Source organism: Leopardus geoffroyi, chromosome B2, assembly GCF_018350155.1.
Source record: "Leopardus geoffroyi isolate Oge1 chromosome B2, O.geoffroyi_Oge1_pat1.0, whole genome shotgun sequence".
In the NCBI taxonomy this organism is placed as follows: domain Eukaryota; kingdom Metazoa; phylum Chordata; class Mammalia; order Carnivora; family Felidae; genus Leopardus; species Leopardus geoffroyi.
Genome location: NC_059332.1, coordinates 100,710,900 through 100,738,164, shown reverse-complemented (window position 1 = coordinate 100,738,164; position 27,265 = coordinate 100,710,900). Strand labels below are relative to the sequence as shown.

Below are 27,265 nucleotides of genomic sequence, written 5' to 3'. Positions count from 1 at the left end.
AAGAAATGCCTATTGATTTATCCCAGGCACTAATGAAAAAGTGAGAAAATTAACAATACTTGGTGTACTCGTTGATTAGGGCATTGGATAGCTCTAGTTTACGTGATTCTAATGAAATATTTGGGAGAAATGGAGCAGAATCTCTCCCTGAGCTTAAGTGATACGCTCAAAATGCCTGCATGTGTCAGAATTTTTCAAATGCCAAAATATATTTCATTACAGGCAAACATCAGCAGGATCCCCAGGGTTTGGATCATTTGAAAATACTGTGTTGGAAAGGGCACCTTAATAACATCGTAAAGCTGGAAGGAGAGAAGGGATATGAAGAGCAATAGACGTTTTTTAATCTCAAAAAAAATCCATCTCGAGTTAGATTTGTTTTTATATTGGCTTTTCCTCTTCCCCCCTTCCTCTCTCTCACACAATAAAATGCCTTTGCAATATTGACACATAAATAATTTCCTGCCTAAACATCTCAGAACCTGAGTCTACCAAAAAGAAAGGAATAAAAAGAAACTAAGAGCTGGTTCCTAGAGAAAAGAGAGCACTACATGTGATTTTCCTGGATCCGAGGGGCCTTCAGGGGGTGTGGTGGGGCAGAGGCTCTGCCTCACAAGCCAGGCTTTCTACAGCTTTTGTCACTGCCCTGATTCCTTGTTCTTTGTTACCTTTTCTTACCTGACAGAGATTTCACTTGGCATTTAGGCGATTTCCCCCTTACCACTGCTAAAGTGTAAAAGGTATATCCTTTTAAATGAAGGAAGGAAGGAAGGAAGGAAGGAAGGAAGGAAGGAAGGAAGGAAGGAAGGAAGGAAGGAAAAGAAAGAACAAAAGAAAAAAATCCAAATAACCTATAAGTGATAACGTTTTTCCTTTGTCTTTTTCATAAGAAACAGTTCTTTTACATCCTTGAATTTGTACAGATTTCGGTTTCCTGTCTTTCTGCTTTGAAACCAGATTTCTAAATTATACATTGGAGACTGTTAAAAAGATTTATTTTTAATGGGAAATATCAAAGAAGTGAGAGCATCTGACTGGTAGAATAGAGTCAGTTAAAATGCCAAAGAAATCACTAGAGAAATGTGACCTCTTTTTTTCCCCTGCCAGGTAGAATCTTCAGCCCTACTAGTTTATAACAGTCTAAGATTCAAGAGAAAAATCCTGTACTGAAGCTACAATTTTCAATGTATTCAGACCAAAGAAAGCCCCTAAACCCTTGACATTAGAGAGGGTTAAGGACAGTCGTGCTGACATTCAGTCGTCCAGATGTACCTTTTGAAATCAGCGGAGGTATTTCAGGGTTCCAGAGACATGTCATTAGCACAAGTTGCTGAAAATGTTTTTCTTCCTTAGCGAGTATTAGAAACCAAAGCAGTCATACCCGTACCTGTATATATGTGTAAACTATACTATACCTGGAGGCATGGAGCAGTCCGCATTGAAAATGTCCTCTGTTCTACCTCCAATACCACGTTTCAATGTGTGGTGTCTAATCTTCCAAGATGTGTGCAGCTCTCCGCCGACGTAGCACTGTTCTCAGCAACACTGTGCACTCGCTGGGTTTGTGCAACTGTAAGTGTTGTTTCACGTGTTGTGCTTTTCTCTCCCTCTCCTGCCGCTGTCCTCGCTCCATCAGAGAGAGCCGCAGGCCTCTGCTGCCGCCTCGTAGTTCCCTGTCATAAAGGGATGCCAAGGCTTACCGATCTGTCTGTCAAAACCAAAGATGTCTGGGAAATCCCTCGAGAATCCCTGCAGTTGATCAAGAGACTGGGAAATGGGCAGTTTGGGGAAGTATGGATGGGTATGCTGAGACTCAATTATTCTATTACTAGCTTTCTCGTTTGGGAAGTCCCAAACAGCGAAGATGGAAGGTGAAAATAAAGACTTTATGACCAGGAAGAAGGCTTAAGTTACTCATAGTAGAGAATTATACATTTGATTTTGATTTCAAAATTCCAGAATTTCTAGAAGAGAGATAGTGGTCAAGATTGGCAGATGGCTCAAATTATGCCGTTATATGAATCTCAATTCATAAGCCAGAAAACAGTGCAAGGAATGTTCCAGCTTGCACAAATGCCTTGCCCTTCCTTTACAACTGCAAACGTTTGCCCAGTGAACTCAGTGTTGCCCTAAAGGGTAAGTCACCTTCCATCTTCCCTAGTGCATGCATGATAACAGATTATAAGGATTGTGTTTTCTTTATTAATTCCCTTTCCTGTAGAGAAAGCTGATGGTTTGTGTTTTAACTTAACTGTGATTGCATCAAGTTGTACCCCACAAACTTCTGGATTGGCTAAAGATGCTTGGGAAGTTGCACGTGGTTCATTGTCTCTGGAGAAGAAGCTGGGTCAGGGGTGTTTCGCTGAAGTGTGGCTTGGTAAGGCAGAGGGCACATTTCATTTTGGCTAGTTCTCAAGGCCAATTAAAAGGACGGTCTGAACAAACACACACACACAGTCATTGGGACCAAGACACTTAACCTGAAGCTAGACAGACGCAGGCCATCTAGATTTTGAGAATACGGCGATACCTTGCTGTGCTCTTCTATACTCCTTCATATGGTTGGTGAAGCAGATGCACATAGAAGAAACACCAATACAATAAGTGTCTGTTGTTTCCTCTTCCTGAGACATAGGAAGGTAAGACACTATAGATGGGTTACTATAGGGAAAGACCATGGGCTTTTATGCTCAGTGGGCCAGGGTTTGAATCATTACTAGCTGATTAACCATATCCAAGGGGCTCATTTAACCTCCTTGAGCCTCAGTTTCCTCGTCTGTAGAATTGGAATGATACCTACTTCATAGGATTGAGGATCACATAGGACAATATATTTAGAGTCCTTGCACGCAGTTCGTGCTCAGTAGGCACACATACTTCTCTTAATTCGGTTGTCATGTCATTCATTGATGAGGCTGACTGCACTGGGCCCGTCCCACTGCTTTTATAACACCCTTTGGATCATTTACAGCTTTGCTTGGAGAAAATCCATGGGTTTGGTGCCACCCAAAGACATCTGTCAGTGAGACAGTGTTGGTGCTTATGGAATCTACCTTCTTTCTTAGGTTCAATTAAAAACAATATGGATAGGTACCTGTTTTTACGTTGTAGCTGTAGGTGTGCAGGGGTGGTCAGCATTAAAAGATTTAGTACAGTGAAAGCACTTGGAACAGAGCCTGGCAAAGAATAAATATTACATAGATATGGGTGTAGCGATAAGGTTAGAGATAGACATTCAAACATACACCTATATGTGCTGTGTATGTATAAGCTACTATATAATAAGTGCTCTCATTTTTCGAGTCCACATTATTGTGTCTCTCTCCATACTTTAACTCAAGTGTCATAAAATATCTTCATGTAGCCTTCCTCTCCCTCATCTGCCCAATTTAGAAGTGAAGTTGTGGGTGCCAAGGATTTCAATTCAATCATTTATACAATCAGGAAGAATTGGACATTCTACAAAATTTTATTTTCAAATTTTATGATTATCAACTTTAAATCATTATACCACATTATTAAGAATTTGTTGCCCACTGAGCATAAAACATTATGTCGTGGTAGTTCGGGATCAGGATGGAATGCCAGTGAGAGTAACTGGGTTGTTATTAGAGAGGAAAATCTCTATTTAAAATTTTGGGATGCTGATAGCACTCAAATAGCAAAGACCACTTCCAGATTATCAGATTTTCCATTTATATTTAGTGGTCAGATATTTTATAAGGTTTGAATGAACTCTTTTTTAAGCCACTGTTCTTTCATAACTTAGATGTTTGTAAGCTTCATGTTGTAATCGTATGGACCATGTTTTGAACAGGGTAACAAAAGTTTACAGAAATATTTAATTCTGAAGTCAATTACATTAAATATAAAAATGAATCTTCATTTAAACCAGCTCTCTTTTCCAAACAGAAAAAGCACGCTCTAACTTAGATTTTTCTGTTTCCCTTAGAGTTTTAATCCGAAGTTGTAGGGCTAATAACGGAATACACATAGAACCTGGATTTTTGTTTTTTTAATTTCGCAGCTGAAAGAGATTCAAAAGATAATCCAGTTCTACTCCTATATTCTACAGATGAGGCAACAAATGATCATAAACCAGGCCTGTCTCTGTATCTACTTGACTTTCTCCACCTGTGAAGCCTAAATATTTCTGTTCCCTCTTAGCTGCTGTTTGATTTTTTCAGTCCGATAGAGGCTGTTGCTCTTGTGGCTGACCTGAGGAGTTGTCCTTCCCTGGTTGAAGTTTGGGGCAAGTAGACCGTGAGCTTCTTGCCAGTGCCCATTGGCATACTTGTAATCTCACTTATATATCAGCTGTTCAAGGTCTCTGTCAAGTAGCTCACCCACCGCACACGGTGGAAAGTCAAAAGGTAACTTCCAGACTTCCTCGGTGTGTTGCCGTCTTTTTTTAAATGGCACCCTTCATACAACAGAACTATCCTAGTTTCTTCCATGCTTGCTCTACTGTCTAAGGGATAGCGGTGGGATAGCCAGGCCTGTTCTAACCTTTGAACTTTCAGCCTTGTTAAAGAAGCATCCAAAACTTTGGGTACCAATTTGTAATCACATGCGCGAGCTAGAAAAGGAAAGTGGCATATATCAAAATCAGAAAAAAGTTAAAAGAATTACAAACCGTAACACAGCTATAAGTAAACTCATGTTTCCTGTTGAAGATATTGGACAGAGTCCTTATTACATTCGTTTGTCTTCATTCAACAAAAAAGGATATTAAGTTTTTCTAAGTTAAAATCTAACCTTATGCAAGTAGCTGTTGATTTAATAGCTTTTTTATTTTCCCATCAAAAGAGGATCCTCGGTTTGACTTAACGTTGTGGGATGTGTGCAGGTACCTGGAATGGAAACACAAAAGTAGCCATAAAGACTCTTAAACCAGGCACAATGTCCCCCGAGTCATTCCTTGAGGAGGCACAGATCATGAAGAAGTTGAAACATGACAAGTTGGTCCAGCTCTACGCAGTGGTGTCCGAGGAGCCCATCTACATTGTCACCGAGTACATGAATAAAGGTCAGGCCCCACCTCACGGTTGACCCACAGGGGTTATTTCGGGGAGGGAGATGGAGGTGCCTGCCTGCTTTTGTTCTGCTTTCTGCATGAGTCCGGCATTCCTGTCAGGAAGCACAAATCATGTGCTCGTTAATGAAAGCATTGTTAGAACAGACCATGACCTTGAGTTTGCCCCCAAGATCCTTATGAAATGCAACACCTTTTGCACGCTGCACATGTCAGGAGTCCCAGCTCCTCTCCATAATTAAAGCATTCATATTTAATACCCAGGGTGATCTGGAGGGCTATGATCATTTGCTGCTACTTTGAATGCCATGGCTTGTGCTAAATTTCCTTTTTCAGGGCTGAACAGTTAGTATCGGACACTGGTCTCTGGGCTCAGCTTAGTCTCCATCTTCTCAGCACCTTTTCTTTCCCAGTTCTCTTCTTAAACATCAGACGAAGAAAGACATGCTTTTAAAGAGCCCGTTTTATTTTCATTCTTTCTCTGCCTCTTTCTAATCAAAGCACTATTGCCAAGGATAAGGCCCAGAATCACTTTGTTTTGGAAAAACAGACAAACCAAACAAGAAACGGCCTTAAAAGGCAATGCGTTGTACATCAGGGGGCACCAGCATAATTTTTCCTGTCCATATACTTTCTTTTTAAATACACTTGGAAATTTTTTTCCCGGGCAGATTGTTTGTCCCTTGTATCCAGGGTTATTTGGTAAATAACTTTGTGACTAAAGCATGGAAACAGTCACCGATGACCATCATGAGCCTCCATCCAGCCTCGGCACATGATTGTTTCCGCCCTGGTGTTGGTCCTGAGCTCCCTAGGCTGTTAGCACAGTGGCTCTGAAGCTTCAGCTGTTTTGTTTCCGATATCTTCAAGGCCTGTCTGGCCATGATTTAAAAAGGGGAGCTAACTGCCCCACCCTGTATCCCTCAGATATTCTTTTCTTGATTTAAAATCTGTAAATAAGCGAGGCCAATGATTCTCAAACCTTACTGTGTATCAGAATCATTTAGGGGTATTCTTTTTTTTTTTTTTTTTTTTTTATAGGCTTTAGTCTTTGTTTTTTAATTTCAACTTGTTTTATTTTTTATTTTTTTTAATTTACATCCAAAGTAGCATACAGTGAAACAATGATTTCAGGAGTAGATTCCTTAGTGCCCCTTACCCATTTAGCCCATCCCCCCTCCCACAACCCCTCCAGTAACCCTCAATTTGTTCTCCATATTTGAGTCTCTTCTGTTTTGTCCCCTCCCTGTTTTTATATTATTTTTGTTTCCCTTCCCTTATGTTCATCTGTTTTGTCTCTTAAAGTTCTCATATGAGTGAAATCATATGATTTTTGTCTTTCTCTGACTAATTTCACTTAGCATAATACCCTCCAGTTCCAGCCCCGTAGTTGCAAATGGCAGGATTTCATTCTTTCTTATTGCCAAGTAGTATTCCATTGTTTATGTAAACCACATCTTCTTTACCATTCATCAGTTGATGGACATTTGGGCTCTTTGCATACTTTGGCTATTGTTGATAGCGCTGCTGTAAACATGGGGGTGCATGTGTCCCCTCGAAACAGCACACCTGCATCCCTTGGATAGATGCCTAGTAGTGCAATTGCTGGGTCGTAGGGTAGTTCTATTTTTAGTTTTTTGAGGAACCTCCCTACTGTTTTCCAGAGTGGCTGCACCAGCTTGCATTCCCAAGGGGTATTCTTAAAATACAGCTTTCTGGGCCCGCCTCCAGAGTCTCTGATTCTGGTTCTAGGGTGGGGCCTGAGAGCTTGCATTTCTAACAAATTCCCTAAGGGAAGCTCTTCCTGCCAGTCCCAGGACCACACTTTGGGAGCCACTTGGCCTGGGTGGCATTTTCCCTATGTCACTCCTTCATTCAGGGCTGATGGGAGATGAGGCTAAACTGGTCAGCTCCTCATATGTCCTTCTTTATGACATAAAGAGAATTGCATCCCATTTCTTGTAGGTTTGTCAGATTTTTGTTGTCCTTAGAAATGGAGTCACTATTGTTTGTTTCTGAAAGATAAAACTGCTACCTTTCAAAGAACAGAATTTTTTCTAGCCTCTTTTTTTTTTTAATAAATCTTTTCTTCATTGATGGCATTCATTCAATCACCTCATTATTTCTAATAAGAAAACCAAACCCAACCCTTTGTCAGGCATTTTTATCTTTCAAAGTAAATTGAAATGGTTTTCTCTTTTGTTCATAGGAAGTTTACTTGATTTCTTAAAAGATGGGGAAGGAAGAGCTCTGAAATTACCAAATCTTGTGGATATGGCCGCACAGGTAGGCCGCATGGTCCCTTGGTTCCTGCCTCAGGTTTACTGCCACGTCAGTACGAGTCGTGGGGTAACGTGTCCTGTTCATCGGTTTCCACAGGTTGCTGCAGGAATGGCTTACATCGAGCGCATGAATTATATCCACAGGGATCTGCGGTCAGCAAACATCCTAGTGGGGAACGGACTCATATGCAAGATTGCTGACTTTGGACTAGCCAGATTGATCGAAGACAATGAGTACACAGCACGACAAGGTGGGCACTTAAATAGGAGGGCTTGTGACCTCAGCCTCGAGAACAGGAGCTTCTTCAGGACCTTTCCTCTCCCCTTCCCTTCCTTTCCTCCAGAAAATACTTGAAATGGCCTTCTTTGGCCAAGTGCTTTCTTCTTAACCTGGCGGGAATCTGACAGCTTTGCAGATGGGAGACTGTGGTGGGTCCAGTAGATGGACAAATGTTGCTTTTTGGTGAATGAATGTCCTCTAATGTGGTCTTCCTGACTCATGCTACCCTCATCACAGTGTCCAGGCCTGGGACGCTTTGCCTTTGGAGAAAGAGGGCTGTGGAAGGCCAAAAGAGAAGTCAAATAATAGCTCATCATTCCATCAGAGTTTCAGCAGAATGAAGAAAGCACGCTCATTGGAGACTTGAATAAAGGAGTTCTTTATAAAGGCATGGGCAGAGTTAGGAAAGCCAACAAGGCAGGAGGTGATATCCCAGAGGTAGCAACAGCCACGGACCTGACCCGAGGCCAGAAGGGCAGTGGGGAAGGGAATAGGCAGGCACCAGAGCTAAGAACCAGAGGCCACCTTTGGCAGACAGAGGCCAGGCACGGATCAGGGGCTTCATACCTTAGCTCCTCCTCCAGAGATCCTGCCAAACCCAGCAAGAAGCCAGAGGTCAGGGGAGCCCACTGATGGGTCCAGCTGGGTCCAGAGCAGGGAGAAGAGCAGAAGGGGGATCATCTAGAAAGAGGACAGAAAATAGCGGCGTCTCCTAAGCAGCCCCACCTCCTCTAAATCATCTCCCTCCATTCTCCCTCCTCCACAGATTTGTAGAAATTAGACTCTAGATTAAATACATCCCAAACGAGCAACCACTCCAGTGGGGAGCTTTTTGGATGCTTTTTAGAGCACCAGATGCCAGGGAGGGAATTCCCAGGGTTATTTTTTATCTTCCTGGATCTGCACACAGGAGTCAACAGGTAAATGTATGAAACTGAGTGTGCCGTTTGCAGCCGAATATGGGCTCCTCATGTAGAATATAATGTTCACATCTGAAGGAAATGGGTAGCCTTCATGACTGTTGTTTTTAACCAAGCCTAGGCATTCTGAGCAGGGCTGAGCGGTGACTGGAATATATTACAGGGCAGTGCTTTCTACTGGATTTTGTAATAACCACCTTGGAGTTCCTGTCCTTTCTTTCTAAATTCTGTCATTTCATGCCAGTTCTTCCCTCCTTTTATCATTCTCAAGTGACGAGGAAAACAGTTAAACTGAGACCCTGGCTGGTGCAGATACTGTCCAAGTGCTCAATTCCATGTTGGTCAGACAGCTCGGCTATTTGAATTTCCCCAACACATGGCAGTTCCTGTCCTGGAGCCAAATGCCCACACAGGGAGCATGCCCACACATTACGCACACGGACGTGCACGCACACACTCCTGTGGGGCCAGACGGCGGGCCACGTCCCTAATCAGAGGCACATGGGCAGCTGTGATTGGCACTGGCAGTCCAGAGAGAAATGTGGACATGATTTTGAGTCCGCGTGAGCTGAGAGGGTCTGCAGTGCCACTGGGGTGCCTGGCCCTAAATGAGAGATTTCACCCTGAGGCAAACCCTTCAGATCCCAATTCACAGACCCAGAAGGAGGGGGAGCAGGTGAAGGTTTGGGGACATGAATATTTGATTTAGGAAGGGGTGAGATTGGAGCTGGTCTTGGCAATCCATCATGTAAGCGTCCTTGCCTGCGTGAGTAGAGTCCTGGTGCCGGCTGGGGTAGTCCAGGATTTGATTCTCCCCTTCTCCCGGACTCTGGACTCCACGGAATTTGTGGTTACAAATCCACGCCTTGAACCATCCACAAACGAGAAGGCTGCAGGGCAGAAACTGAAGATGTTCATGGAGGTGCTGTTGACAAGGCTGAATGTTTAGTTCATGGAGTGGGGTCCGGTCCTCTGGCTGTGGCCCCGGGTGACTGGCGCCATAGGGGAAGGCGTGTGAGAGCCCCTCACTGGTTTCCCTGGCCGCATGCTTCCACCGTGGAGCAGGGCCACGGGTGGCCACCCTCCTCCCCACTCAGCTGTCTGTCCACTTCTGGTGGCTTTCTCACCCCCCACCATCAGTTTCCCAGCTGCTGTCCTGACGCCTTTCAGATCAGCTTCATACCCTTTGTACCGTGTTTCCTCCGCTTAACTTCCAAGTAGTCCCACCCTTCCCTCTTAAAATTCTTTTTGTTTCTCTCTTCCCTTTCACAAATATTTACCTATCCATGACAAACACTGGAAAGAGATGAGTAAGGAGAAGTAAGTGAAGTGGAGAACTGAACTTGGAGAAAGACACAAAGGTTGGGAGCTCCAGGATTTACAAGGAGGATACAAGAATGCTGTCCTGCAGCAGAAGGAAAGGAAGGAGCTGGGGCGCTTACCTACCGAGAGCCAGGCCTGAGAGGGTAAATGTGAGGAGCGGGGAAGGAAATGATAGACTCTGAGGGGTTAAGTAACTTGTACAAAGTCACACAGCTAGTACAAGGGCAGAGGCAGGATTTGAATCCAGGTGTGGCCGGCACCATTGCATCCCTCTTAAGCTACACCAATGGCCTCTTACCAAGACAGTGATTTAAAAACAAAAAATAAAAATTGAGGTTAGTCATACGCCCCTTTTTCTCTTTATGGGAAAGTTTTTAAGGGGCACTTTCTAATGTGCATGTGTGAGGGAGTTTGAAAGAGCTTCATTTTCCAGTTCTGGGACAGCCCAGCTGTTTATAAAATTCCTCCCGCGGGTCTGCCCTGCCCCGGCCTCTTAACGAGACAGAAAGGCCTGGTATGTATCTGCTAGTGTGCTCTACAGATGGCATGCGTGCTGCGTGCTAAAGTTTCTGCTGGGGATTAATCAGCTCCTCCAGACAGCTGGGCCATGTGCCTGATAATATTTACAAGTCGGGTTTTATGATACCCAGAGGCCACGGTCAGGCTAAAGCTTGATTATGGAAGCGTGGGCCGCGTTCAGAAGCAAGTGCCCAACACAGGTATTTTCGGACTGTGAGTGACAGTTGTTTTTCAACACCATTGTGGGTTTCCCATCTACGGGCACACAAATGTCTGATACCATCCCCCCCCTGCCCTGGGTAGATGCGGTGACATTTCCCAGGGCACAAGTAGAGTTGAAATTCGGACATGTGTTAAACAGCCCTCCCTGTGTTCCTTTCCTCCTACCACCCCCTACCCCACTGGACTGTAAGCAGAAGCCCCTGTCGGGGAGAAGGTCAAGACCAGGGTCAGAGCCTGTGAGGGTGGTCCCCTATCAACAGCATTCTAGAGGCAGCTAGAAATTATTTGCTATCGCTCATTCTCTTGCCTGTACGCCTCCCTCAATCCCAGCACGTCTTCTTTAGTCATAAACTCATTGCTAAATTGTATCCAATCAGGGTCTCCAAGTAATGCCAGCATTAATTATTTGAATGCCTTGTCTGGGAAAGGGACTTTGCTAGGAGCTTCTGACCTAAGGAAGCCTGAGACTGCACCGGGGCGGTCTGCAAGCGTGCAAAGGGACACACACGAGTGGCGCTGAAGCCACATAGAACCATGGCCTGCCAGCCTCGGGGCCTTGGCCAAGTTATTTAACTTTCCCACACCTCAGTTTGCTTAAAGTGGAAATACATTTTACCTGCTTTGTGCTTTAATTTTTGCCAAAATACCTAACAACAAGACATGTGACGTGTTTAGCACAGTGCCCTGCACATGGCAAGTGATATATAAATACTGCTGTTATTGTGTCCTGTACAAGACTAAGTCCTTGGGGAATAAAAATACACGCAAGAATGGACTGCAGACATAACAGAAAGGCTCAGATACTGTTCTGATAAGGGAGAGGGGAGGCAAAGAGAATTCCCATGTAGTCAGATGCAAGTATCACAAGAACGGAATTGCCAGCAACAGAAATGAGCGAGTCAGAAGAAGAACTCATTTCCAGAGGAAAGAGGGTGAATTTGGTTTTGGATTTGTTGAGCTTGAGGAGGTTGTGGTTGGCGCATCCAAGCTCGGTGTGCAAGCCCTCACGCAGTACCACTGCCGTGGGTCCTCGCCTCCAGGCACGTGCCCCCGTTCCCTCCTGTCAGCTCACCCCCACCTGCACCCTCACCTGAGGTCCTATCTCAGCCACCTCCCTACCCCAGCACTGCTGCAGAGCCAGCCCCAGCCCTGCCTGTGCCACGGCACAGGGTCCACTTAGGGTGGCACAGGTGCCACCCTAAGGGTCCACTGTCTGGATGTTGTCCTCACACATCCACACCTCGCCTCCAAGAACCACCAGCATGGACGGCTGTCACCAAGCCTTGCTTTCCAAGACCCACAGCCCCTGCAACCGTCAGTTCCTTCAAAGCTCACACAAACAGGAAGCGGTGGGAGAATTCTTGATAGATTGCTTTCTTCATAAGCTTTCAGGAAGCTCAGTGCTGACTAGTGTTGACTTAAACCTAGCAAGTTCAGATAGACTTGGCTTGTGTGTAAGCATGACTTGTTTGGGGGGACACTTATTTGTTACTGAGCCGTAATATACATAACACTAAAATGAAGAGAACTGAAGGGCACAACTTAGTAAATTTTTACATATGTATATGCCCCTGAAACCACCCACAGATGAAGGTACAGAATGCTGCCAGCACCTAAAGACCACCTCATCCCCCATCCAGCCAGTAGTCACCTGCAGAGGTAGCCACTGTTTGTACTTCTGTCACCATCCATTCGTTCTGCTTATAATTGAACTTCATATAAGCGAATCATATAGTATTACCCTTTTGTGTCTGGCTTCTTTCCCATCATTCTGTTAAACAAATATATCAGTTTATCTGTTCTACTGGTATTTCTCATTTGGTACCATTATGAATTCTGCTGTGGTTAGTGGGCATATGTCCTCCTGTCTCTTGGATATATCCCAGGACTAGAACTGTTACCCTTAAGGCAAGCCTGTGGTTAGCATTTATAAATACCGCCCAACGTATTTTGTGGGCGTATCTTTAAAGGCACAACGCATGGTTACTGTGTTATTTGCTGGTGGTATACTTCCCTCTGGGCTACTGAGGGAGCCTGGTAAGACTGAGGAACCTGGGTTAGAAGTTAGTAGGCCTCGGGGTGCCTGGGTGGCTCAGTCGGTTAAGTGTCCGACTTCGGCTCAGGTCATGATCTCACCATTCAAGAGTTCGAGCCCTGTGTTGGGCTCTGTGCTGCCAGCTCAGAGCCTGGAGCCTGCCTCGGATTCTATCTGTCTGTCTGTCTGTCTCTCTCTCTCTCTCTCTAAAAAATAAATAAACATTAAAAAAATTAAATAAAAAAAAAGTTATGAGGAAGTTATGAAGCCTGGATCTGAATGAGCTCTGTCACTTACAAGTTTGGTGTTCCCAGACAAATCATTTAACCTTTCTGAGCCTCAGTTTTAGCATCTGTGAAATGGTGATAATGAAAATAATTACCTCACATAATTAGTGTGAGGATTAAATGGGCTGTCTATAAAAGCTCTTTGCGGGTTGTGGAATATAAAAGCCATTCTTATGACCCAAACTTTTCATGTTTGATGTATATTTTCCTTGAAAAGTATCTTTTTTTTTTTCTTGCCTAAAAACTTTTTTAGGAAAAAGACTGCTAGTAATCAATAAAGAAGAATCAGTCTTCTAAGAGAAAAAAAAATTAGTTCCTTATTTTATAGCCAGCTCTATCTAGGCAGTCAGCACTTAGCATCACCTACATGCCCCAAGGGCCCCCACCAACTTTCCTTTTTCTCCTATTTGCCTTCTCTGCTGAGAACTGTCCCTGCCTCCATGCTGCCTCTGTTGTTTTTAATCTTGTCAAACCTGAGTATCTGATGGGCGTTCTCCGTAGTGTCACCGATGGTTGTGTTTGCATGTGCACGTGCACACACATACGTGGACAAGCACTGTTGTGGCAATTCTCTCAAGTACCTATGGACCCAGTGTTGCTGCTTCCTTGTAGAGGTGATTTGGCCCAAAGAACAGCGCAGAGCAGTAGTAGGTATTTAATAGATACTCGTGTACAAGAGTGAAAATAGCCCAAATCACTGTCACCACTCCATACTCTTCACATGCTCTCCTGCTCTCTGAGAACCGGGCACGGCTCTCTGGAAATCAGATCCTGTGGTGACAGCAGGATGCTCCGGAGAGGATGGTTTGCTACACTAGCACTCCCTGCACAGATTGTCTTTGGGGTAATGGGAAGCACCAGAACTTTGAGCTAGATGGTCTGTGTTCAGATCCGGGCTCTGCCATTTCCTGCTCATGGATTTTTGCATAAGCAAAAATCAGTGAGCCTCAGCTTTCACATCCTGAAGTCAGGTTGGTATCGGTCACCTTTCAGGAGGTCATGAGAATTAGAGAAGAATAGAGAAGAAGCTGTTGTTATTATTCACTCCTTCCTGCTGCTCCTGGAAGCACTTAGCTTTATGTCTTTCTGGATAGCCAGACTGATTGCCTTCTACACACACACACACCCCCTCCCATAGATAGGAGGAACTGGATTGTTAAGAGCACAACGAATGTTGGGGCACCTGGGTGGCTCAGTCAGTTGAACATCCAACTCTCAATTTGGGCTCAGATCATGATCCCAGGGTCCTGGGATGGAGCCCCGTGTGGGATTCTGCACTGAGTGTGGAGCCTGCTTAAGATTCTCTCTCTCTCTCTCTCTCTCTCTCTCTCTCTCTCTCTCTCTCTCTCTCATTCTCTCCCTCACTCCCTCCCAACCTCCCTCTCTGTCTGCTCCTCCCCAGCTTGCACTGTCTAAAATTAAAAAAAAAAACAAAACACATAGCCGATGAAATCAAATTGATCTTGGTGTGAATCCTAGCATTGCTGCTAATTAACTGTAAACCTTGACAAGTTACCTAACCTCTCTGAGCCTTCATTCCCTCCTCTGAAAACAGGGATAATAATAGTTGTCTACATCACAGAATTGTATGGTTTAATACATAAAAAGCACTTAGCACAAAGCAAAATGCTAAGCTGATAGTTGTATAGTTGTAGTTACTAGTAGTGATAGTAATATCACTACTATTGATCCAGTGGGTTGATAAGTAGCTGTTTGTGTGTGTGTGTGTGTGTGTGTGTGTGTGTGTCTGCCCCTCCCTCCCTCCGTCCTCCTCATACCCACCCCTCACTCAGGCACACATATCACATGCAGCACACACACCCACTTGATCTTTCCCTAACTGCTCCCAGCCAGGTCGCCTGCCTATTTAGCCCTCTCCTCTCCTGATTTGAATCATCACAAAGACAGGAATATAGAATTGCTCCGTGTCTTGGTTTTTTGTGTTGTTTTTTTTTAAGGTGTAAGTTAATGACAGGATCATTGTTGAGGAAGCTAATGTCAAGGCAATTTAATCTTTGGATCTTTGGGATGTATGTAGAAACCGGGGCTTTCGTGACTTTGTGTAAGACGTGCTGTGAGTTTAGGTTTGTGTATTAAATAGAGGAAGAAAAATGCGTCTGTTCAAATGCTCCCAGTATTGCGGGTTTAAGTTGAATAGATTATTATCTGGAGGAAAATTCACATATAAATTAGACTGCGAAGAATTCATAATTGTTGCAGTTTTCATGTTAATTATTTCATGTTAAAAAATTGTTACTGCATAAATTAACACATTCTTTCATGGTGAACATATTTTAGAAAGATTTGTTACTTTAATAACTCTTTGTGTATTAGAAATCCCAGATGCCTGTACTAATTAAATATAATCAGATTTTGGATTCAAAAAGCACAGTAGCCATTTAACACAAACAAGGAGGCAGCTAGGTTGACAAACACAGTCAGGAAGAAGCAGATCCCTGTTTCTTTCAAATTTTGAATTTCACAATTCAGAACTGTGAATTCAATTTCTGTCCTTCCTTTGTATCACAATGACTGGGGATTATCAGACTCAGAACACCAGCTTTCCAGCTCAAGGGCTCCTGCAGAATTATTAATCAGCCTCATCTGAGGCCTCTGTAATCCAGTGGCACATGAAGGCTGATCTCGCCATGAGATGCCCTCCCTCTGCCCCCGTCGGCACATGCGTTTCTTGTTCTCCGTCAACAACAGCACTGCAATTCCCACACAGTGTGCCGTGACCTGAACGGCAAATGTCAGGGAAGGGGAGGTGGGCGGGGAACCCTTTTAATCACTGAATTTAATCTAATTCTTCCCAGACGAGAGGAGCAAACCATCCTTTGACGAAAAGCAAACCCTTTCCAAAGCAGCCATTGTTTTAAGGACTGAGCAGGAAACTTGTTTGTTTGGACTGACCCTCCCGCCCCCGCCCCCGGAGTTTACGGGCTGTCCCGAGGGGCTGTCTGGGGAGAGCCTGGGGCACCTCCGGGCAGAACGTCCGGCCCTCAGCCGGGTCAGAGCCAGCCCTCCCCGCCGAGCCCCCCCCCCCCCCCCCCCCCCCCCGCCCCGCCTGCACCGAGCGGGTTCTGCCTAGTTTGGTACATTTCTGTCACTAGGCAGAAAAGCGCCTTCATTTGTATTCTGCCGCTTACAGCCCAGGGCTTCCGCGGCATTTCCGAGAGGGGTGCTTTGTTTATCTGTGGAGCCACCGTGGGTCATTCTGCCCGGGAAAGGGAGACGGATCTGACCGTCCATTTTCTTCGTAGAAAGGACTTGGCGGAAAGCCAAAGATTACAGTGAAAAGAAAGGCACTTTAACGCACCCTTGCCTACCCCGGACTCTCCTTCAAGATTAAAACTGCAGGAAGGGGGTGCTCTCACTCCTTCTACTCCCTGACAGTCCCTGGGGGGGGGGGGGGGTGAGGAACACATGGGACCGCGATAGTCCCTGATCACTGAGCCCGCTCCCCTCAATATCTGTCCTCCTTCTCCGCACTGGGCAGTCACGTGTTGTATTCCGTGTGGGTGTCTTTCCCCTTTGTGCTGTCTTGGGCAGAGCAATTTGGCGGTTGTTTCTGAATGGTCAAGAGCATGTCCTTGGTCTCTGCATCCCACGTTTCTTAGTAATCAGCAAGAAGGAAGCAGATGGTCACCCTCTGTGATTTTAAAGTGTGTAAATAGGAACTGCAGACTGCCATCAAACATCAAAAATGTCACTTGGCTTCCTCATCTTGCTTTGCTGGCAGAAGGAACTCCTTCATTTGCATCATCTGGATAATCAGGGACGGGCAGTGCAGATGAAAACTGCCCCACATTGTGAAGCCTCCGTTTCTTCCCGCTGAAGGAAGGCACACAGCCTTTGCAGCAATGATGTCAGACTGAACCAGGCCCACTGCCCCTTCTGGAGGTAGCTGGATTCCTGGAATGATTTCTGGGTTGAGCTGCATCCCAGACACGTGTTTCTTACTTAGGTCTGAGTTCTCACCACCCTGAACAGCAGCATACAGGTGGCTCCAGAGCCCTACACACAGCTTTCTTGTCTTTCATTCCGAGTCAAAGTCCACAAAGGTAGTGTCCGTCCTATCGGAATTGTGAGTCAGAATTTTTATTCTGATGCTTCTTCTCATTTGGCTCTCAGAAAGCTGGAAGGATCATTGGAATTACTCAGAGCTTTGGTGTTCTAGAATAGCTAACAAGGTTCCTTCTTTCCTCAGTTCCACCCAAGATAACCACTTCCACAAGCCGGCCCAGCCCGGTCTGTACTTTAAGCAGAGTCTTCTGGATGGGTCTTAGATTTCCTTCCTGAGAGTAAGAGGACCAAATGCCCGTGATTTCAGGAGAGGCCAGTGAATTTCTCTTGTGCCCCCAGTGAGCATTATCCTGGGTTGCCACTGGTCCCCACTGGGAGGAGGGTGGTGGGGAGACAAGCAGCCAGAGCGCCCTCCCCTCCCCTGCTGGCTCCCCCCCCCCCCGCCCCCACAGATGGTAAAAGAACTGTCACAGCCTGCGTTCTGTTCTCCTCCGCACGAGGCTCTGCCGTCCTTCCCAGTCCATCTAGCCGCCTGCCCTTCCTTCCTCAACTCCGAGATGCCAGGACTCCTGCCCTGGCAGCAACCTCAAACCCGATCTCTGGAGGCTGGATTTACTCCCCCCTGTCTAGTTGTTCTGATTGTACCCCTTCTCTGTCTGGTCCTCCATTTGGGGCTTCCCTTGGGACTCTCCTCACCCCTCTCAGCCTGAATATCCCTTCCGTGGAGGCAGCCACACCAGACTTTGGATCTGTGCCCAGCCAGCCAAGCCTTGTCTCTGTGGTATGTTCAGGCGCTGCCGCTGGCCCTTGATGCTTGTCTTCCTGGGCCGAACTCCTTCTTCCTCCACCCACACCCCTGATGGGACAGCACTCCCCCCTCCCTCCTCCTTACCTCCTTCCTTCTGAAATTCCCTGCTTACTGTATGCATTGCGGAGGGCACATCATATGAATTCATTGTACCCTTTACTTCTCCTTTACTTTTACTTTTAAAACATGGTGATAAGACCTTATGAATCTATAGTAGAAATTTCAACAGCATGTGTCAGCAGGAATAACTGGAAAACACACAGTTGTATTACTCCAGACACGTTTGGGAAATTTGAAAGTCATTCCTTTGGCCTAGTATGAAAAATCTTGAGTTTTGGCTTTGCCCAGTTTTATTGGGTTTGAAATCCTTGTTTTGTTTGAATAACCACTGAGTTCCAGGTCGGGTCAGCTTTGATTTCACCTCTCCTACAGGATATCCTGTCCTAGTCCTGCCTTGTAACCCTTCCCCACCAATGTAATCAGCTTCCTGTTACTGGCATGATTTGTGATTTCTTTTCCGTTATCCCTCAGGGTAACTTTAAAGTTGAAGTACCGAATATTATTTAACGTTGAATGCCATAATTTGCAGAGCTTGTGACTTCATAATTAAAGAAGACCCTGGATGGATCTTTGGTTCAGAAAAACCATGTCTGTGGTTGAAGCTAATGCCTTTTCCCCTTAAAAACACTATCAGGGCACCAGTGTATTCTCTGCATGAAGGATTTGGCTGCTTTTATTCCACACTGGCTTTGCCTTTTCTACCTTGGCCCAGTTTTTTAGCCAGAGGGGAAATTTTCTGAAACCGGGCTATGGAATCAGCTGGGGGGGAGGGGGGGGGGCGGGGCGGGGGGGGCATGGCTTAACAGTCCAACTCTCCACCAAGAGCCAATAATGTGAGCTGGGCCCCACCCAGGCCTGTCCTGGCCTCTGAGCTGAGCCTCTCCCAGGGAGCAACATGGGGCACACTGCAGCATTTCAACATGGCCACCTCTACCCAGAGACCCCATTCTCTGTGCATTCTTTCCTTCTCTCCTGAGCCCTCTTTCTCCCAAAGCCAGCACCACAGTCTATTTAGCTCTCTGTTGGATTTGCCTATGAGCTCTGTCTCCCTGGCTGCCTAGAAAGGCCTACGGCAGGAGGTGACCCATGCTTGGTTGTCTCAGGAGCCCCTCCCACTGCACTAGGGACTAACTGGAGGCTCAGTAAGTTCTCAGTAATTGATTGATGAGCACACTGGGTTTTCTTCATCCTCTTTTCCTCTCTTAAACTTTGGAGAGCTTTGGCTAACCTGATGCAACTCAGTGCCTTTGCATTACTGTCCAAATAAAATAATAGTTGGCATTTATTCAGGCACCAGATGCTGTGCTGGACCCCTTACATTGTTTATCATTCTCACCACAACCTCATGAGCTTATCATTGTCCCGATTTACAGCCATGGAGACTGAGACTGGCGGAGGTTTTAAGTGGTCACCCAGGAAATTGAATGTGCAAGCCCGGATACGCTGACTCAGAAACTACTTTCGTAAATGGCCACCCTGGGCCTTCCACAAATGACCCCTCAATCCCAGCGCAGCCCACAGGTGGGCCCCTTTGCATTGTCACTGAAGAGCATTTTCTCCCTGATCCCTGGCCAGCTTACATACACTTAGTGCAGGAGGTAGACTTGGGAGCAGAAGTCTCTGCCACCTTCATCTGAACATTTCTAATGCCACTGCCGTCATCTTAATGCATGAAGATGCATACAGTATAGTAAGTAACCAAATCAAGTAAGAACCATTTCTGTTTGAGACAAAGAAAATAGACTCCCTGAGCACTAGGGATATAGGACCGTCATTAACTGGAATGGAGCCCGGGGTTAGGATGCGCCATCCTGACATAATGAGTTTAGCTGGCCTTCCTGTTTTCACTTACACACCAAGAGCATCCGGTCAGACTGTCCTAGAGTATGGTAAGGATGATTTTATTCCTATAACACTAAGGGTGGAAACAACTATTAGTTTGCTACACTCTTCTCTTCTCTTGTTTGGGTTTGATTTGAATCTGTGTAAAGGAAGAGAATTTCTTTGGCCGTCACAGTGTTAGATATATTGCTAGGTTGACCCTTTAGCCAGATAAAGATTTGTTGAGCAGTTGCTCTTTAACTAGCCTTAGGCAAGGTCCTGTCGAGGAATCTAAGTATAAAACATGGTCTCTGACCTCCCAGGGTTTACATTCTATTTAAGGAGATAAAAAAATAACCCATGCAGAACTAGCAGAAAGACATGCTGGAGACGTGGACACAGCCGCACAGTGTATAGTGTTTAAGCACTCGGGCTCTGGAGCCAGGCTCCCTGGTTCAAATCGCAATTCACCATTTCCACCTGTCCTTTGGCATCTCATTTTACCTTTCTGTTTAGTTTTCTCATCTGGAGAACAGGACTGTTACTGGTATGCACCTCCTGCCTGTAAAGCACTTAGCGTGATGCCTGACACTTAGCAAGCCCTCAGTATGTTTAGCCATTATGGTGGATATTACTGTCAAGCATTAAACCGTTACTCATAGCATCGGCTCCAAGTGCATGGGAGAGATCACTGAAGGCTGGCGTAATCACAGATGACTTTATGAAGAAGGTGGGACTTGAGATGAATAGGCTTCAGCTATGCAGGTGGAAGGAGAGGAGATGTTTAGAAAAAGCTAACAAGAAACAGGTATGGTTATGCCAAGTGCAGGGTATAGGTTCCAAGAAAGCAAACCAGACTAGAAGATGGGTTTGGGGTAGCAAGAGCCAAAGTGGAACAGATACGTGGGTATGAAAAACAGGTGGAGGAGTTTGCCTTCATGAAATGGGGGGGGGGGGCACAATGAGGTTGGGGAGGAGAGGGTTATGAACTCATTGGTTTAAGTGAATCATTGAAAGGACAGTGATCCAAAGGCAGGGCACCATGACAGGAGGACTGATCAGAGGGATGAGGACCCAAGACAGGTTTCAGCAAAGAGCTTAAATAAGAAAGAGAAAATTTGAGAGACATGTCAAAGAAGAAAACAGGAAGCCTTGGTGATATGGGGTGCCTGGCGGGCTCAGTTGGTAGAGCATGTGACTCATGAGCTCGAGCCCCATGTTATGCATAGAGATTACTAAAAAAAAAAAAAAAAAAGAAAGAAAGAAAGAAAAAAAGAAACCTTGGTGATGGATTAGCTCAGAGGTTTAAGGAAAGGGAGAAGTCCCAGCTGGCTTTCAGGTTTTTTCTGCTTTGCAGCCTGGCAGAATGATGATGTGACCTCCAGAAAAGGGATAGTAGAAGGGAAAAAAAAGATACTCCATTTGCATCCTAAAATATTATAGTGAGAATAAACTTTTTAAGTCAGGTCAGTCTTTAGTAAAATTTTTTACCTAATACAAGTATATCCTTTATAATAAAATATCTTATTCATAGTAAGATGAGTTGGTAAAATGATGAATTTAGATTCATAGTTAGTTGCCACATTTGAGATAAAGGTGAGACAGCCTAGAGGCTTTGTCCCTTAGACATTTGCGAATCAAAAACTGGGGCTTCCGAGGAGAAACAGTCTGTGTAGTATTTCCAGCCCTGTTCATACAGAGATGATGGGCAGCGGAAGTCTTGAGAACCTGTGTTTGTTCCCCAAGGGAGTAAGCAGGGAGGGAGGAGTCCACAACACTGAGGCCATTAGAAAACGAGGATGGGGGCGCCTGGGTGGCTCAGTCGGTTATGTGTCTGACTCTTGATCTCACGGTTCATGAGTCTGAACCCTGCATGGGGCTCCTCGCTGACAGTGCAGAGCCTGCTTCGAATTCTGTGTCTCCCTCTCTCTCTGCCCCTCCCCAACTTGTACTCTCTCTCAAAATAAATAAACTTAAAAAATAAAAAAAGAAAGTGAAGTATGAAGAAGAGCCTAAAGCAAAGACACAAGAAAGGCTTGGGAAGGAAGGAAGGACATCGGGGAAGAATAAACTCAGAAAAGATAAGTAATTCATTTCCCATAAAAATGTTTGAGCTTTGCAGTTTTGGAGTATGCTATTTTACTCCTTTGTTGCTGAGATTATTCGTATTATTCAAACCTGAAAAGTGTGCTAAAAATAGCACAAATGTGACCAGAGCCACTAGTTAAATATGATGTCAGAGGTGACAACAGAAATATAACTTATCCGATACTGATTGCTGATAGATGCCCATGGGCCTCGAAATGTCATGATGCTTCTGGAGAGTTTTGAAAAGTCAAAATGCTCTTCACATTCTTTCTCGTCGTAAATCGATCTCGAGGTAATGCTCTATTGTCTGCTACATTTGAAAGACAAGGAGAAACAGTGAGGTGGGATGTCATCATGTTCTGCTCACAAGCCCCAATGGCTTCTCATCACACTTAGGATGGGACCCAGCGTCCTTAGTGGGCCTTGCAGAGCCCCGTAAAATCTGTCCTTGTAGCCCATTCTATCATTCTTTATAGCATTTGTCACCGTCTGACATATATCATGGCCACTCATTTATTTTGTCTCCTTCCCGGACTAAGCCGCATGCTCCATGAGAGCCAGGGGTTGAGCTCACTTGTGGCTCCCTGGAACGAGGTACGGTGCCGGCCACCGGGGAGGAACTCAGAAGTGCTCATGGTAGGAAACAAGAGAAGACAAAACCAGCCAGCACTAGTGGGGTTTCGATGTTATTTTGTGGTCCAACTTTGATAACCGAATAAATCCACAACCCTCTCCTTCCTCATACCTAAAGCCCGGAAGACTATTAACCTGATTTTACATAAGGAAGACCAGGGCCTGTGAGTGTGAGCGATTGGCGTCCGGTTACCCGCTTTCCTGTTCAGTATTTTCGGAAAAAGATGTTCCACTGCGTTTTGCTGTGAACGCTCCCAAGGCCTCTGGCCACCTTGTCTTTTTGCTGATATAACCCCCACCCCGAGTTGCAACTCCAGGGATCTAGACCCCCTGCTCCTCACAGAGCAAAGTCTGGGGTTCCCTCCGTCTGAGTCAGATTCACTCCACGCTTCATTTGGCACTAAAAACACAGGTTTTTCCGGGTGTTTCTAAGTGTCATTAGTATGTGACAGATGCTTTTCTACAGTAGTCGGCCGTTGTTAGACCCTTATAAGGGCATCCAGATGGAGACAGACAGTGACACTGGTCACTGAGAACAAGGAGAGGACCCTCCAGAGAGCAGGGAGCTAATAATAAGTAAGGAGCTGTGGCAGTTCAGGCTGGAAAGGAAGGCTGGGAGGGCTAAGCATCTGTCCAATTACTCAGTCATTCACCACCTCTTTAGTTTCTTCCGGGCACCGGGCACTGGGCTCAGTACTAGAGATAAGGTGGCCATCCAGAAAGACCTGCTCCTGCCCTCAAGGACAGTCTCTATCTATTGGGAGAGGCGTACTTCAAACGTATTCATTTGCCCTTGAAAAGTAGCAGCCACAAAGAACAAGACGCTCTGGCAGCACAGTACCAGGGAACCTACCCCAGTCTTAGTGTTCAGGTGGAGGTTCCCTGTGCAAATAACACTTAGGCTAAGAGCAAAGGAGCAAGAGTTTACCATGGGGGAGGGACGTCAGCAAAGGGAACAGCCTGCCCCGTGGCCCTGCAGCAGGCAGGAACCATCAGAGAGGGGCAATGGAGAGGTTGGAGATAGGGAGGAGCGGGGGGCCCAGGATAACAAGAAGAGGCTGGACAGATAGGGAGGAGGGACCAGACTGTAAATGTGGGCCCAATGGGAAGGCCATTGCAGGAGTCCAGACAGGTGACCGTGAGCGAGCAGGCACAGACCAGAGTGGGGGTAGTGAAGACACACAGACACACTCTCCGGAGTGAAATGGACTCAACATGGAAAGTGGTGAAGCAGCAGAGGTGGAAGGGGACTCAGGGAAGATGTATGGCGATGGGCAGATATACGCAGCATCTGAATGAGGGGGCCTTGCGGCATTCTGGTCTCATCAGCTAGGCGGTTGACAAGGCAAACCGTGGGGAAAGGTAAATTTGGGATGTTGCATTGAAAGGCCCTTTGAAGCCTCCCAGTGGAGAGGCTGGGGAGAGAATCCGATATACAGGTCAGGAATTCAAGAGGGAGGGCCCAGCAGGTGATACAAATGCAGGTGACATTGGGGTCACGAGAGAGGTGGAAGCCAAGAGAGGGAGTCCAATCCCCTGTTGTCACACCGAGCTTATGACCAGTCGGTTCACATCTCAACAGAATTTAGAGAAACAGGATTGAGATGTAGGTGCCTGATGGCTCAGCATGAGGCTCACCGGTCCTCACCACGATTGCAGGAAGGTAAATGGCGCAAGTGCAAAGACACCCTACCCAGAAGGTGGTTCCAGGACATGGGCCCCAGTGGCAGCACCAGGTCAGACTTTCAGCAAGGGCTTTATCCTAAGAGGTACAAAATCTGCAGACACTACCTAGGAAACAGTGGAAAAGGCGTTTCAAGTCCATGCATTACACTCATACATATTACATGCACCATTTTGTGTGTTGGCTTAAAAGAATCCTAAACTGTTAGAGTAAATTCAGTAAGAAGTAAAAACTAGAGCAATGATGAATGATAATTCCTATATTTTTTAGTGCATCTAAACATTGAACAAGTTCACAGAGTGTTACATGATACCAGTGACACAGATTATCCTACCTGCCATAGTTTGCTATTCGAATAAAACGCAAAGGAAAGAAAATTGCATTGGCATCTGAATCCTGCTCCCAAACAGGAGAATTTCAAGAAGAGCGAATCAGCTGGTTACATAACAGAGCCAAGTTCATCATTGTATAGGCCTCTGGACTATATTTATTCTACAAATCTGTACTGGTTAGAAGACATCTTTGATCCTAACTTTCTGCCTGTCAGAACTTTATTTTCAAGGGAAAGGCAGTGTTTATACCCAGGAGATCGGGAATTCCTTCCAGGTTTCTGAGCTTTCTTGACTTCACCTGAGGAGAGAGCCTACCGCAGCCCCCAGCAAGGCCGCCTGTGGGATTGTGTAGGTGGTATTCCAGACAGCCCCAGCAATGCTGTTCTCATAGGCCGGGGTCTGCAACATGCAGCCTGCCTGGATAGAGACACCCCCACGCCCCCACCCACCACAAACCCCGGGTTGAATTCTCTGCCATTTGGGGCTGCATCTCCTTAGAGATACCCTCCCCCACCCACCACCGCCACAAACTGGGTGTTGAACTCTCCCCAATTGGGGACTACATCTGTACCCTCAGGAGGTGGGAAACCAAGGTGAGCGGAAATAGAGGTAATGAGTTGAGTAAAAGAGCGAACATCAATCAGTTCTTTTGTTGAAACCATAGTTAATGACTAACAGATCATCGCTGCTTTAATTTATTAACCTTTTGTCTGCCTTGAAAAGGAAAATACGAGTTGTCTTTAGAGAAGCTCCTTTTGTCAACAGTGGCTGCTATTTTAAGATTGAAAAGAAGTAGGAGAAATTGGACAAAGATATTCTTTTTCTTCCAAAATGTATTAGGTGTAAGTAAACATATTGCTTATCTCAGAAAGAAAACTAATGCAAAATAAGTTTATTTACGTAAGCCCCTGCTACTAAGTCTCAAAGCACATATCCACAAATGGTTTCCTATCAGAGATCGATTACAGCCTTTGTCTGAACCTACTTGTTGAAGGTTTACATATTACAATTCTTGCTGTAGATGATGTAATGAGAAAACAACAAAGCCGACTAGCACAAATGGCTGATATATTGACATTTGGGTTTGGTTTTTTTTTCCAGCTCACATTATGAAATCTTCTCTCAGAAAATCCAAAGTGACTTTATCCAAATTTTGAACTGTTTACTGTTAGCATCATACACACCTTCACGAATGTTGAATGATTCCAAGAAGGGAAGAAAGGCTCCTTTTTTTTTGTCATTTTATTTACAGGAGTCGTATCTGCACAAGGGAGAAAAAAAAGTTTTTTGCTTTTAGAGATGGACATAGATTTCCAAGCCATTTGGCTCAAGAGATAGTTTAAATAGGAATGAATTTAATATACCTTTAATTCTCTGAAATAAGAGAACTCCAGCTGAGGTTTGGTCCAGGGCAAAGTCTGTTCTCGACACTGAAGAAAATCTATCACATTAATCCCAGCGGCTCAGAGTCCAAAGCTGCGTGAACAGAATGCTCGAGGGTAGGTTCTCACACAGAAGAACGCTTTGAAAGAAACTTTAAAAACAAAATGACTGTTCAGAGAATACCAGGCCTTGTGCGGAATCATGCAGCACTTAAGGAAAGATAGAAATAATTATGCTTGAGAAACACAGCTAATTAAAAATAACTCCATGCATAAAAGGAAAAGAAAACCATAGAATAACTTCTCTGCTCCAGTGTAAATGTGAGATGCCACATAATGAAATAGTAGGATTTTTTTTTTAATTTCATTTCACACTGGCATAAAAGAGATGGAGAGGAAAATTATATTGCCAGAAAATGCCAGGGTAGATTTGCTAAAGATGTTATCATGTACTGTGTTTAAAACAAAAATCTAATTGCTGTAATTTATCATACCTCTGGTTATTAAAACCATACTAATTTAAAGATTTTAATTATTTGCCACTTTTGCACATTGTGACTTTTCATAGAAGATACCACAAAAATTTCTGATTCTGTCAGCCTTTGTATGGTTTTTTTAGGAGCTCCTATGTAAAATTAACATGCTTTTAACATATAATTGTGTTTATATCAGTAACAAAAATTCCTTGTGTTTTTCTTTCAGTTCAATGAGATATCTAGAACTGCTTTATAATTGCTGAGCCTAATATGTGAGCGCACAGGCTGCCGAATCAATTTTAATTCCCCATACACACAACTGGCCTTATAAAGAACAGCCTTCCTTTTAGATTGGAGAGAAGATTCTTTTAATGATCAGAGAAATTTCAAAGGAAAGATTCTCCTGACTGGCATGAATTTGCTGCTTGGTCTTGAGAAATCAGACTCCTAAGATAGTCACTGAGGCAAGACTGCTCTTTGAAAGCAAACATTATTAAATAGTACCCTCTCAGGCTGGTAGGAGAAAGGTTGGGCGGTAAACAAGAGATCATATAGTACAAAAGAAAAAACTATCCCAGAAGCAAAGATGGCCACTCTCAGGGAGAAAAGGTGGAGGGAAGTAGCCAAACGCAAAATCATTTCTCTGCTGTGGATATAGGAGGCCTTGGGAAATAGAGCCCATTTCAACAAAATACATGGGCTATAGTAAATTGTCTTCACCTTGAGACAATCACGGTGGTTTGATTTGGTTTTTATGTACCTCGTAAGAACACACTCTGGCCTTTCTATATCGAAGAATTCATGAGAGTAGCATTATGATTTAATACTATATATATTTATTAAAATATGACATAATTTCAAAGCAAAAGAAAAGATGTATGAAATGAGTTCCCTAAATCGCAGGTCAGCCCCTTATCCAGACCAAACCTGTGACATTCAGTGTGATCATAGATTCCGTTTCTAGAAACCAGAGCTTTAAGGAGCTTTGAACTCCCAACCCTTTGGTGGGCAAATTAACATTAAACTAGCTTGCTTAAGGTCACAGGGCCAGC

The 27,265-nt window shown here is 44.9% G+C and overlaps 1 protein-coding gene across 7 annotated transcripts in view; it reads left to right on the top strand.

Annotated features, from left to right (window-relative positions):
- Positions 1-27,265, top strand: part of FYN (FYN proto-oncogene, Src family tyrosine kinase) — a 214,327-nt gene that overhangs the window by 174,135 nt on the left and 12,927 nt on the right. For 6 of the 7 annotated variants that reach the window (XM_045499308.1, XM_045499307.1, XM_045499310.1 and 3 more), the window contains 4 exons: positions 1,637-1,801; positions 4,850-5,029; positions 7,245-7,321; positions 7,415-7,568. In XM_045499308.1, coding sequence (XP_045355264.1) covers positions 1,637-1,801; positions 4,850-5,029; positions 7,245-7,321; positions 7,415-7,568 — 576 coding nt within the window. Of the gene's footprint in view, positions 1-1,636; positions 1,802-2,221; positions 2,378-4,849; positions 5,030-7,244; positions 7,322-7,414; positions 7,569-27,265 lie in introns of all 7 variants that reach the window. The other variant, XM_045499314.1, reaches the window with a different exon arrangement.